Genomic DNA, 14,140 nt, shown 5'->3' on the forward strand with positions numbered 1-14,140 from the left:
CGACCCTTGAGAATGATCGATCCTTTGATCCCTTAGTGGTCACCTAGTCATAACCAAATTTGGAATCCAATTAATGAAGATATCAATAAATGGGTCTTAACCTAAACCTCACATCCGAGACCCCGAATTGTACCCAAGCAGTGAGTAGATTCGATCCCGAGCCTTAAGGATTGAAACCCCGAAACAAAAACCCTTAAAAACACCCAAAATATGCATTTGAGAAAATAGGATAGCGCTACAGTGCTACCCCCTAGCACCCCAGCGCTACAACCAGGGACATTTTTCCCTGGCTAGCGTTGTAGCGCTACCCTCTAAGCGCTATAGCGCTAGGACCAGGCAGACATGGCCTTGGTTCTTCCTCCTTCAAATCCTCAATTTCCAACCTGATTCAAAAGCTTCCGAACACCATTTAAACCCCCAATTGAACCCAAATACCATATATACTAGTCCTTGGCATCATAACCTAACCAAGCTTTGCGTAAAACCCCATTGAATGCTCAACTTTCAAACCCAAAATCTCAACTGAACTCACTAATAAAACAGAGCAGAAAACCAGAGTTCTAATGGTTAGAATCTTACCTCAAGCTCGGTATGAAATCCTCTTCAATGATGGAACAATACCCTAGATCCTCAACACTTGATTCCCCATCTTAATTCCTCAAAAGAAGCATTAAAATTGAAGAAGAAAATGATAAGAAATGGCAGTCGGTTGAAGCAAGAAGAGGTCCTCTGTTTTCTTAAATCTTCTACAGCTTTCTAGTTTAAAGAATTGAAATATATCCTTAAAGGTAAAAAGACCTAAATGCCCTCAAGTTTAATTAAAGTCCTTAACAGCCACCAAGGGCAAAATCGTCCTTTCGCACCTATCTCGTTAACCATAATTAACACCCTTCAATTCCCATTATTCTGAATAATCTCGAATACCAATAATTCATATCCCAGTACCCCTTAACTCCCGGCAATGCTCTAATCACTAAATTACCCCAAGACTCACCCCGAGCCCCGCACTTGATCTCGTTATGTCCAAACTGCTAACTTATACTCAAACAACGTCTCATGCCGAACAGGTCGAATAAATCCACATTATAATGTGGCCTCAACAATAGTTTACCAATATTCATACAAATATACAATTATATGCCCTCAACGGGCCAAATTTCCAAAATGCCCTCATAACAAAATTTATACCCATATGCATGCATTTATCATCATATAATAATATGATCCACATAATCATACATATAATCATATAATGACACAATAAATCAATTATGGCCCTCCCGGCCTCCTAATCAAGGTCCTAAACCTTATTAGGAAATTTGGGTCGTTACAACTATCCCCTCCTTACAGAAATTTCGTCCTCAAAATTTTAATAGTACTGCCCGGATATAAATTTCGCACTACTGATTCCAGTTTCCTAGGTCATTCCTTGACCTCACTGTTTCTAAAACATTACCTTAACTTAAGGTATAATCTTGTTCCTCAAAACCTTATTCTTTATATCTCATAACTGAACTGGCCACTCCACATAGAATAACTCCATCCAGCTGCAGATCCCCATAACTCAACACATGAGTTTCTCTAATCCATGTCTTCAACATGGAATATCTACATACACTGTGTACAGCCGACAGTGCCAAAGCTGTTGTCAACTTAAAAGCAACTTAACTGATTCTTTCCAGGATTCAAACAGTCTTGATATTCTAGGGTCCATCTTGCCCTTATCTTCTCACCCCTTTTTCCTTGGTGATATCCTAAGGATGACACAATCTTCTACTAGGAACTCCATATTCCTGCTTTCCAATTCAGTAAAACTCTTTCATTTACTTTGAAAAGTGAGCCTCCGAGCTCTAACCTTTAATAATCTCAATGATCCTCTAAGCTACCTCAGGATCCAAATATAACATCTCACTAATCTCATTCTCACAAACGGTGATATACATTCTCTATCATACCTCATTTAATCAAGTGTCCTTCCAATAACTGGCTAACTCCCTCTCTCTATCTCTGATTTACCATCAGTCTGAAAATTAAACCGTACCAAATTCCAGTTATTTACTCATCGTCTTCCTTAACCCTTCCAAGACCTGGAAGTAAAACAAAGTCCTTATTCAATAAAGTAGACATTGAATTCCATGAAGGCATACTATCTATCTCGCATAGAGTTTCAAATACTGATCATTTGTGTACCTTGTCCTTACTGTTAAAAGTGAATTCACTTCAAATGCTGGTCCATAATGACTCAACCATCCCATGCTGATCCGCCGTCCTGGAAGCCCATTGCGAAACCCATCACAATGTTTCCCTGTTCCCATTATAAAATACTTAAGGACTGCAATTTCCTTGCTGGTTTCTAATACCTTGTCCTGACCTGCTAACAGGTTAAGAGCTTTGTCATAAATTCCATTATGTCCCTCTCCATCCCATACTACCAATATAAAACCTTCTGGTACCTTTTTCCCAATGCCTGGATGAAAAGACAAAGAGATTAGTATGAGATTCATCCAAAATTTCCATGTAATTCTGGTGTCCATCAGATTCCAGATCCAATCCTTATATTACATTAAACTTATACCTGACACTGTAAAATCCTTAGCTAACACAGCTAAGACTTTGCCTTAAATTCTCCCATTTGTGGTTCACTTAACTGTCTTTCCTTAATCCTTTCTAAGATAATAATTCCAAGTATCAAACTAGCCACCTAGCCCACTAAATACTCCACTCTAGTTCTAGTCGGATCCTTTAATCAACATGATGCATAGATAATTACTTTTTTTTCCTGTCACTGAGGTGTCATAACAACTCACAAGCTGATTCTGACCTATAAAAAGAAGTAGAACTCAACCTGAAATATATGTACCACCATGCCCGCCTAAGGAAACTCCTACTCCTAAGGTGTTCCTTAACCTTGGAAAATTTCCAAATAAGAATACATCACAACACCGTCTATCAAGATAATCACAAACCAATTCAGATAATCTTTGAATACTCCATTCGCCCATTTCACAAAAACAATTTGGCATTGACCAAATTTTGAAAGCATGACTCAGCATCCCCAGTGCCTTTATCTAATATGACAACAATCTTTTGCAGAACCTTCTCTCTCTGATCTGAAGCTGGTAATAACCTGATCAAAGATCTCTAACTGTCCCTGATCTCTAGCTGGTAATAACCAGGTCAAAGATCCCTAGCTATCCCTAATCTCTAGCTGGTAATAACCAGATCAAAGATCTACCTTGAAGAACATCATCCTACTCAATAATTGAGCCTTTAGTTCTTACAGTGTAGTGCACCAAATTTTTTTTTAGATTATTTAAATTTTTGTGATTTATTTTATTTAAATGTTAAGTGTGATGAATTGTTTTGTTTAAGTGTTGTTATTTTATTTAGTTGATTGTTTGTTTTATTTGATTGTTTATTATTTTATTTAATTGTTAGAATTGTTTGGTATAATCTTTTGAATTTAAATTTGTTAATTGTTTGTTTGGTTAATTAATTTAATAAGTGAATAGTGTGTAACATGTGTTATTTTACTATTAGTGTTACATTTTAAATAAATGTGACAATTGAGGTAATTATGTGAGTTATGATTGAATGCACTAAGGTGCATGGTAGATAGTGATGCACTCTAGTGTTTTAGTGTGTGCTAGTACATGGTAATAAGGTGCACATGTGTGGATTTTCTACACAGTTTATAATTGCCATTTATGATATTTTTGGGTAGTTTATTTTAATAAGTAGGGAATTAAAGAAAAATAAAAATAAAAATAAAGGAAATGGCATGTAGTGTGGATGTGTATGTGTAGTGGGAAAGGAATGGTTTATTCCATTTATTTTCTTGATTCAATTAAATTAAAATTAGAAGACCATGGTTATTTTAGGTAAGGATGTGATCATCTTTTTATTCCTTGCCATTTAAAGATAAAAATAATTATACAAAAATTAAGAGAAAATATGGAGAGAATAGGAAACTTACCTTTTCTTTTTATTAAGCCATTATGAGAGAATAAGGATAAAGGGGAAAGGAAAGAGGGGAAGAGCCATTTGTTCTTGTGGCTGCCGAAATTAGAGAGAGAGAGAGAGAGAGAGAGAGTGGCGTGTAGAGAGAGAGGGAGAAGAAGAAAGAAAGAAAGAAGAAGAAGGTGAAGAGGAACCCATCTTAGAGTATGTTTTCTTGTTTTTCTTGTTTGTCTAATCTCTTTTTATTGATTATATGTTATTGACTTTGTTTATTTGTTGCGTGTGTTTGGGTTCTTTCTCCTCCTCATGGTGGTTTTCAAATAAAAAAACCCTAGGCTTGAACAAGGGTGTGAAGTTTGGGTGTTGATCTTATTGTGTTCTTGATTTTACAATCAAGAGAGGTAATGGTCTTTCTTTGCCTATATATTGGTTTTGATGGGTTTGTCTTTGAGGTTTTGATGGTGATGCTAATGGTTGATTATTGTAGGATTGATGATTATGATTTGTATATTTTGAGAATATGATTTGTTTAAAAAGGGTTCATGGGTATGATTGAGGGAATGGATTTGATAGGGTTTATAATGAGGAGATATGTTATGTTTATATTGCTATGGTTATCTTTTTAATCTTTGATATATGTAAATGGTAAATGATGATTTTAGAAATATGATAAGAAATATGTTAGGATTGTTATAAGGCATGTTCATGAGATATGGTGTTATGAATTTATGTATGTTATTGCCATGGTTATTGTTGTTGGATTTCATGTGTAGATTCAATGGAATAGAAAAATTGGTTTTATAAGATTTCATGTGAATATGTTAGTAATATTCTTAGAATTGTGTATATAATAAGAGTATGATGATATTTTGGACATGTATGATTTTATGTGAAATTTTTGGGATAAAAGATGAATCTCTTGAGAAATTAGCTTGCTGATTTTTGTAAATAATTGGGTAAAAGTTTGATAAAAAGATGATTTGCATGTATAAGTAATGTTCTTGATGTTATGTTAATTTTATGAAATTAAAATGATATTTTACTCAAATAATTACATACTGAATTTTTATTGAATTTTTGAGGAAATATGAGCTTTTAAATTGAATATGGTGATTTTAATGATAAAAATAGTTGTTGGAATTTTTGTAAGAAAATATGAAGTGAGTTTCACTAAAATGAATTTGATGAGTTTTTGGAACAAATTATTTTTCCTAAGTTATGGTAATATTGAAAAATGGTATTTTTAATTGTATGAATGCATATTTTGATAAGTTATGATTTTCCTTTATTTTGATTGAGAAAAATATTTAGATTCTATTTATTTGTGATTTTTGAAGAAAATAAATGGTGGCTGAAAGTTTGTTTTAAAAAGGTTAAAAATTGTTATTTAATTGTCACATATGGATTTTGTTACATAAAACTAAGTCTTAAATAATTTAAATAAAAATATATTTTCCACACTTAAAAATATATTTTTCACATCGTTTATGTAACACAATGATAAAATTTATTTTTCTAAAGAAACATATTAAAAATAGGTATTTTAATTAAATCCAAGCTTTTTGGTTAATTCTTTGTAATTTGAGATTTATAAATGAAATTGTCACATATTTTATTTTTAAGCTAAAATAAAATAATGTTTTGAGAAATTTAATCAACTTAGAAATTTTAAGAAAATAAAGCATGTAATATGTCTATTTTTAATATTTTTAAAATAATAAAAGTAAGAAGTGTAGAATTATCGTTTTTGAAAACGTCACTATTACGCAATGTTCCCACGTATGCATGTTACATGCAACTCCACTTTTACGTCCAAAATTATGTTTATTATTCAACTATGTGGTTTTTATAACACTACAACAATTTTGCTCAAATATTACATTAAAATATAACATAATTTTAGAAGTGCTATTGATATGGAGACACACGGAGACAAAAAAAACACGGTAAAAAAAAATTAGGCGGCAAATGAAACTCTTTTTGCCGCCTGAAATTGACAAAAAGAACAGCAAATGAAAAAAAACACTTATCCCTAATCTGAAATCCCTACGCATGCCTCTCTCTCTCTCTCAAATCCCTAATCTCTACCAGCGCCTGAACCACACCACAACGGCGGCAAAAACTTATCCCTAATCTCTCATTCAGTCTTTCTCTCATTCGCTCTCCCTTGCTCTTTCTCTCATTCGCTCTCTCACATTCTCTTGGCTTTCTAACCCTCGCGCCATTGAACCACACCACAACCACACACCTGAAGCCTCCCTCACGCCGGTACTCACGTAACTGAAGCACACCACGACCACGCCCGTGCTGTAGTCGTTGAGTCTCTCATCCCCCCCTCTCTGTTTATCTCTCCCGCTGCTGTCTCTCCTGCTGGAGCAAGAACCCAGGCATCTCCCTCACGAGTCGCGTGCTTGCTGTCTCTCCTGCTGGAAGCAAGAACCCAGCCATCTCCCTCACGAGTCGCGCGCTTGCTAACTCTCCTACTGGAAGCACGAAACCAGGCCAGAGTATTCGAAACTGTGAGGTAATTTTTAATTTAGATTTCAATTTCATATCAGATCATCAATGTATATGTATATATATATGTGTGTATTTGTGTTGTTTGGCCTTGTTATTCTATTTTACTGTTTCTTAACAGTTTCGTTAGCTTTGTTGGTTTCTAACTTATCCTCTGTATAAAAGGAGCTAATTCCTCTTAATCGGTAAGATCAGTAAATTACCCAAATAAGATGGATTTCGGAAAAAAAGGGGCTTGATTTCTTGGACTTGAGTGAGAACCAGCTTGAAGGTGAGTTTCTAGAAATCCCAAAATCCATCACATTACATTTCTAGCTGTTTCTTTTCTTTTCTTTTTCAGTGTCATTACATTGTTGTTTATTTTAGCACTCTGATAGAGGATGTGTTCAATTTGAAGCAAATGAGGTTGATTGCAATGGATATGAGATGATATAAATTACTGGGACTTTGTTCAAGTAGTTGAACTTTGAGGAATAATGAATATAATTGTATTTGATTGAGTGTTTTTATTTAAGAGTTCTGTTTTTTTTTTAATAAATTGAGCTCTAAATTTACTTATTTGGGTCCCTTTTTCAACGGTGATTGGGATTCTTGGTTTGGAAGTTGAAACTCTTATTAGAGATTACAATGAATTTGGGAAAGATCTTTTTCGTGGGTTAGTCTTTTCATATAAATTTATTGTTGAAAAAGTGGGTGTTTGACACTTTTTTTTATAGATATTTTGAGGCATATTTTAAAGTGAAACTAAATCCACTATACAATTATTAGTGAAAAAGTCAGAATAGATTTGTGTTCTCCTCACCTCAGTGAATATTTCAACAATATCTTTTTCTTATATATTTAATTGCAAACCAACTTTAATATCATAACTGAGAAATAATTGTTTGTTTAGGAGGTGTTCAGATTATGAACAAAAGTCTGTCACAAGAATTTCACTTTCTGAATTGAGGCCACTGAGAGGTTCATTTTACACAGATATCACGTGACTTCATTTGTGAATGTGTTAAAGTTTTAGTTAACTAATTTTGAGTTGGTATTATGATCAATATACGTGGTTTTATTGTATAATTTGTATTATTTTTTTTGGGACATAGATACATAACTTGAACACTAGGAATAATTTTCATTGTACAAATTTCATACTAATTCAAATGTTATTATTGAGCTTTTGAAAGTCATTTGTGAGCTGAGATGCATAGGGATTTTACTTTGGATTGACTAATGGATTATGCATTTTTTGCCTTTTCTTTTTTCATTGTATTTTCAGTGAATATATTAGACCAATTCTATTGGCCCTCTCAGTTCTATTTTTCATTTAGCATTAATTGCAAATACGGTACAAGGAATTTTTCATGTATGAGGTTCAAGTGGTGGAGCTATTGTTTCTCTTTTCTGTTTTTGACACTCTAACATTGCATATCTTAGTGGCCCTTCAACTTAGTTGCATTTATGCTTTTGAGCATTTGTATCTTTCATTTCATATGAACATGCTTGTTTTGGTAAAAAAAACTTTGTGAATGTTTAGACATATACCTGCCCCTCTCATATTAGTTAAGCTTTTAATTTGTCTCATTCTTGGTTGACGAATACTTAATTCTTACTTGTTGCACTTTCTATTTATAACTTTGGCCACTGTATTATGACTTAGAAACACTTAGTTAGCTTTGATTTCTATCTTTTGCATGGTTGTTGAAGTAAGTACATCTGTGATGCTGAAAGTTTTCTTAATGTTTTCTAGGATGACATTGTTCTTAATTCTTTGTGCAGGCATGCACTTAGACTCTGATCTAGTGATGTTAAGCTTGAAGGAAATTGGAAAACTCAAGGTGAAATATTTTCATACAAGTATGCTTCATTTATAATCATGAAATTCTTTTATGTATATGGTTTATCTACTCTCAGCATTGGAAGAAATGACCTACTGAGTTTGCTCTTACTTTTGATCCCATCTTTATTTTCTTTGAGACTCAAGTTTTTGGCTCAAGAATTTACACTTAGTTTGGATCAAATTCAAGGTGTTGAGCTTTCTATTTCATCTCTATTCAATTAAGAAATTGAGTGACTTCATATTATTTTCCTTTGCTACCTACATATATTTAAGTTAGCCCTTTCATTGAGCTAATTTTAATCAGAAAGTAAGTCAATAAAGAAAATTTTGCTATTATTTGTTCTAAAGTGCATTTTAGTTTTTATATGTGTTAAAAGAACCATAGTTTTGATTGTGTTTTCTAAAGTACTAAAGTACCATTAACTTGATTTAAAATGTATGTTAAAGTGATATTTGATTTATTTTTAATCATTATGTAACAAATTTTCATTACATGACTGGTTATGTTTTATTATTTGACATAATTTTATGTTTTCTTGCATATTGGTTATTTATATTTTCTGTTCTATAATATGTTTGTTTTTTTTTTTGCTAGAACTTTTATAAATAAACCTTATATTTTCACATTATGGTTGTGTCGAGATCCTTTAAGTGGGTTACAATTTGTTGGTTTTCCTTAAAGATTATTTCTTTGGTTTGTGTTGTTGCTTTTGTTTTTAATAATTTATTTTGCTGCAGCTGATGAAGGTAAGTCATTTCCCCTTTAGTTCAGGTTTATATAATTTTTTGTGTTGGAATTGTTTCTAATTAAGAGAATACAAAGAGAAAAATTAGAGATGTTTTAAGTGTAAGAATATGGTGCTTAATACTTAATGTTTGTGATTTGAGAATATGGATTTAGATTACCTTTTCTTTAGTCCTTTCGTTGGCTTTTGTGTATGAAATTTGGATTTTACAGATTTGATTTATGCATATTCTATAATATGATTTTATCAGACTTTTATTCATGTGAAAATATATAATATTGATTGTATGGGTTTTGATCATAAATAATGAGATTTTTGTTTGGTGCTGTCATATTGCTTATATATGTCTCTATCTCTATATTTTTATTCTCTTTGTAATATAGTTAAAACTTTTTTGGTAGGCTGCCTCCAAGAGAAGAGGCAAAATACTTGGTGTGCAAGCAATCTCTCACGAGAGACTCTTACTTTTGTTTGCATTTTGCAAGAGGTATGCCTTTTACCTTTGTTTTAATATTATGCAAATGTTAGAGGAGTTTGAATATCTTAAATATTCATCCATAGTGGAGTAGGTTCTGAGATTATTGTTGTGTGCTGTGGTGATAACGGAAGGTTGAGAACTTGTGTGTCTTAGTGAAGTAGGATCTGAGAAATTTGTGTGCTGTGGCGAGATAAGGAAGAAAACATGCATGCGTTTTTGAATTAGTTGAATTGATATTGGCAGATGGTTAGATGCTAGTCTAGGGGAAAATGGTGTTTGCTTTTATATAGACTTATCTAGTATAACTATTTTATAATTGAATTGTGTTTGCTTGGTTTGTTTGATGATTGGTACATTAATTAGATTGTTAAAAACATATACTTGTAAATGGTGTAATAATCTTTTTGTATAGTTTTTGAGGTCCTTTTCAATTGTATTGCAAGCATCTCTGCCCGAGTTGCTTCTCTTTTTAGGGTCCTTTTCCTTCTTAAAGAAACCGAAATATCATTTTGTGTTGGCACTATAACAAAATCGGGTTTTAGAGATGAATTTTTTTCTCGCTAAAGCTTTCTAAATCCTTGTTATATCGAATAGCGATAATGAAATTGTCATTAAACTTCCTCGCTAATACTTTGTCTCTATTGCTGAACTATAGAGAGGACATTTAAAATCCTCGCTATTGCTCAGTAATAGAGAGGAAATTTTAATCACTATTTCATAGAATATTAGGTTGAGAAAAGTAGCAAGAAGGGTTTATGATTAGAGAAAAGGCTTTATCCTCGATTAAAATATAACTTTGATAAAAGAATATACACTTTTTTTATGTGACGACTTCTTGTACAAACAAACTATCTCCTATCTTCATGATGAGGCACACTTAATTTAATTTGACTTTCCTAAGTATATTGCTGATCATAATCTATGTCAAGAATTTTACTCTGTTTGGTTTCTGAAAATACCAAAACAGAATGTAGACCAAGAACTTGGGACAAGTAGTTTATGATATATTCATAAAAAAAAAGTTCCAATCAAATAAAAGTCATGAAATTAGCTTGATACTTTTGAGTTTGAGAACTTAGGATGGTAGTGATCCCCATTCATATGTGTATTTATAACCAATAGTCTTTGATAAGATGTATAGGACAGATATATCTATTGCATTGAAAGGAATGGTCAAGACTATAGAGAAAATTAGCTAGAAGGGGTCAAGTGAGGTATAGTCCTTGTGGAATCACATGGTATTGTCTAACCAAATTTGTAATAAGATGTCTTAGGCATGTCTAATATCTGAAGGGACACATTTTCATATCAAAATTAGAGTAGCCATAACCATTTAAAATCATTATCTTCTCTTCCAATCTTATTGATGCATAATAGGACATGTTATTATCTGCTAAAATTATGCTTATTGAAGGCTATTTTTCATTATTTACAGGCTGTTTTTTGTCAACAAAATGTAGAGATATATTTTTCAATACCAATATCATTTGTCTTGCCACAAAAGTCACAGCCTCTTTCTACACAAATAAATCATAGCACTAACAAAATTTGGTAGAAAACAATGTAGATCATACTCTTTACCTTCTCTTTTAAGATACAAGAAATTGTTTGACAAAGTTGTAAATAGAAATTGCTCATTTGAATTTATATCTTAGGAAGAATTATGTCTTGGTGTGATATTTATGTTTTGCTTTCTATCTTCATCTAAATAAATATATAAATATAATTGAAATTTGTAACGGCCACAGAAGCCTATGAATAAATAAATCATAGCCTAAATGGTTGTTCAAAAGTGTTTATTTGTTTCATTTGTTCCGAAGAGTAATTTTTCTACTACTGGTTGTTCTCTTATCACTTTCTTTAAACATTGCTTTGTAAGTATGCTCCTACTAATTCTATGTTGGCATTGAAAACTTTTGTGTCCAATAATTTCTCTTGATTCTAATTAAGAAACAAGGTTCCATTCATATAAAATTCATGGAAGAAAATTTCCAATGAAATCTTTGATTAAACCATGAGAAATTTTGAATGATTTATATCTTCACTTAATTAGTTCTGTTTTGCTTAAAGCCAATTTTTATCAAATAATATCTCTTGTACCAGCTTCAAAATCCATTGACCTTTTATTTGATTACTTAGAATTAATCATGAATGCAACGAATGAATGTTGATCATAGAGCCATTTTAGATCCCTGATAAGCCCCTCAAAGAAAAACATTGATTCTAATGAATGTTTCTTTGATATTAGTGGTTCACTAAACATTTCATTACCTGAAATACTATCTTAAGTAAATTATTTATAACTGTATTAGTTTGTAAATTCTATTATCAAGACAGAGACCAAATAATATACCATGATAAGGATTCTATGTCATATTTTTATGAAAAAAATTCTAATACATTTTTTCTCTACAATTTCTTGCCCTTCTTTCCCTGCCCCACCACACCAACTCAGAACAATACAATTGCAATTAGATGTGTTAGGCATGTCCCATATCCACAGTGACACACATTTTCTTATCAAAACTAAAGTAACCCTTGCCTGAATGTTTTCTAGCAGTGTTCACATTTTAAATCAAAGTTCAAGAAGCTTAATAATCTCAACTCAAGTAATTAGGTCATTATTCCTTAAAAGGAAATTATTTCATCAAAATATACCATAAGTGAATGAAACAGTACTAGAATTTTTTGGAATATATAACTTTAAATAAAGTGTAGTAAACTTCGGAAAGTAATGGAAGAGAACGTGAACACATAGCTCTCAAAATTAGTGGCTAGATCATTTTCTAAACCATTTTCTTTCAGGGTCATCTAAAGTGAATTTGATGTCTTTGAAACAAGATTACTTGGAATGGAGAATGTTACAATGTACCTACATTTGGACTACGTTTTTATTTCTTGACGGTGGAAGAGCTGTGCAGGTAATATTCTCCTTTGTGTCTTCTACCTCAACCACTTGAATCATATGGTTGAGGCCTAGTTGTAATCAACAGCTATTCTAGAGCTTGGATGTAAAATCATAATATCCAAATCTGCATTTTAGGTGCAGCCATGTTTTGAACCCTGTGATTGTTGTAGTGGGTGGCAAGTTTCTTGACAAAACAGTCTTCAAGATAACCCATAAATCTAAATACCACCATTCCAATGATTATATCCACATTATTATGCACTCTAAATATTAGTTGACCATTTGTTTAATTTGAGTGCAAGCTTTCTCCCTGGGCCTGTATATAAGTTGAAATTGTATTATGAATTTAGTTGGGAAATTATTTTAGAAATTCCATGTTTGAGAAACATACATATTTCTCTTTATAAGTCCTCTTAGAAGTATCATATTAGAATTACTTTAATTTGTAGATCATTTGTCACAATCTATTTGCATGTATCCACAGGGCGCTTTTGGAAAAAATGCTCTAGTTGGATTTGGTTTGACAACTTACACAATGCTTGGATTAGGAGTGGTAATATCTCTTTGAACCTTACCATAATGATTTTACTTTGGGTATTTGTCTCTATTAGTCTTTGAACAATACTCTACTTATTACAATTTAGCAGCTTAGTCCCTAAAATTTTAATATTTTAGTAATTAAGTCCTTTTTACTAACAAAATTGAATTTTTTACTGAATAAATTAGCAAGAATTATGCAGATTAAGAATTTATCTTTGACTTCTATCATTGTGCTTAGTTTATGCTTTGTATTCTTTGTGGTGTTTCATATATAATCTCAACAGAACAATACCTTCACTCTATTGTGACATTTTAATTAATACAAGGCAATTTGGTTCTGTTTTTTTCTTTTATAAAAGCCCTAGAATTACCACTTTAAGTAATTGCTGGTGTGATTCCATTATTACACTCGAATATTACAGGTGTGTAGATGTGACTGGAGCTTACAGTGCTCTAAAGACGGAGCTTAACATAAGCTTGACAGCAACAGGCCTTTTGTGGACTACAACTGGCTTTATTGCAAAGAGGATTACACATGGACCTGTGGAAGAAAGGGAAACAAGAAAGGGAAACAGGTATATGACGAGTGCACAACAAATGGACTCACAACAAAGACAAGTGCACAAAGGATGATGAATTGAAGGATGGAGCAAGTTTCGTGCATGGTTTACTTTTGTGTATCTTGTAATTTTTTGTTTTTCATTTTTGAAGTAAAAAATGTTCAAGATTATAATACTTTATTATGTTATGCTTTCAAATTTAAGTTAGAACTAAGATCTCATGAAATAGACACATTTAGAGTTTGAATTAGTTATTGTTTAATGTAATACTTATGGTTTATCAATCTATTGAGAATTATATTTTATGATTAATTTTGATTTTTTTTTATCAAAATACAATAATGAATCTTTTAATTAAACAAAAAACTTATAAGTACCATTATCACAATAAAAAACCTTAATATGTTATGATTTAGAAACATATTATAAGCGTAAAAAATTGTTATGGTTTATATAATATAACAAACTAAAAATGTTATCAAAATAATCAAATGTAACAGTTGAAAAGTGTTATGAAAAAAGTACAAGATTAAATTTCAAATTTATAACCAAAAACTCTATCTAAATGTTATTATTTCAATATTATAGCATCTAAAAATGTGT

The 14,140-nt window shown here is 31.8% G+C and overlaps 1 protein-coding gene across 5 annotated transcripts; it reads left to right on the forward strand.

The window, feature by feature from the left end:
* The first annotated feature begins 6,402 nt into the window (after nt 1-6,402).
* Nucleotides 6,403-13,839, forward strand: LOC133801148 (uncharacterized). 5 transcript variants are annotated; one of them, XM_062239302.1, is made up of 5 exons: nt 6,415-6,484; nt 6,643-6,748; nt 8,245-8,303; nt 9,453-9,538; nt 13,400-13,839. In XM_062239302.1, the coding sequence occupies exons 3-5, from the start codon at nt 8,247-8,249 to the stop codon at nt 13,608-13,610; spliced, it is 354 nt and encodes a 117-aa protein (XP_062095286.1). In that variant the 5' UTR covers nt 6,415-6,484; nt 6,643-6,748; nt 8,245-8,246; the 3' UTR covers nt 13,611-13,839. The 5 variants fall into 5 exon arrangements, 3 of the variants coding, with proteins under 3 accessions (XP_062095287.1, XP_062095286.1, XP_062095285.1); XR_009876757.1 differs by lacking the exons at nt 6,415-6,484; nt 6,643-6,748 and adding exons at nt 12,335-12,450; nt 12,922-12,990 and having other exon boundaries at nt 8,088-8,303; XM_062239303.1 differs by lacking the exon at nt 6,643-6,748 and having other exon boundaries at nt 6,403-6,484.
* The last annotated feature ends 301 nt before the right edge of the window (nt 13,840-14,140 follow it).

The sequence above is a fragment of the Humulus lupulus genome, chromosome 9, assembly GCF_963169125.1.
Source record: "Humulus lupulus chromosome 9, drHumLupu1.1, whole genome shotgun sequence".
Lineage (NCBI taxonomy): Eukaryota > Viridiplantae > Streptophyta > Magnoliopsida > Rosales > Cannabaceae > Humulus > Humulus lupulus.

What these genes read in the sequence shown, in the direction of transcription:
- LOC133801148 (XM_062239301.1), top strand. Translation starts at nt 8,160, where the DNA reads ATGGTTGTTGAAGTAAGTACATCTGTGATGCTGAAAGTTTTCTTAATG. An exon ending in AGGAAATTGGAAAACTCAAG is followed by an intron (nt 8,304 to 9,452) that starts GTGAAATATTTT and finishes CTTTTTTGGTAG; the next exon opens with GCTGCCTCCAAGAGAAGAGG. An exon ending in TTGTTTGCATTTTGCAAGAG is followed by an intron (nt 9,539 to 13,399) that starts GTATGCCTTTTA and finishes CGAATATTACAG; the next exon opens with GTGTGTAGATGTGACTGGAG.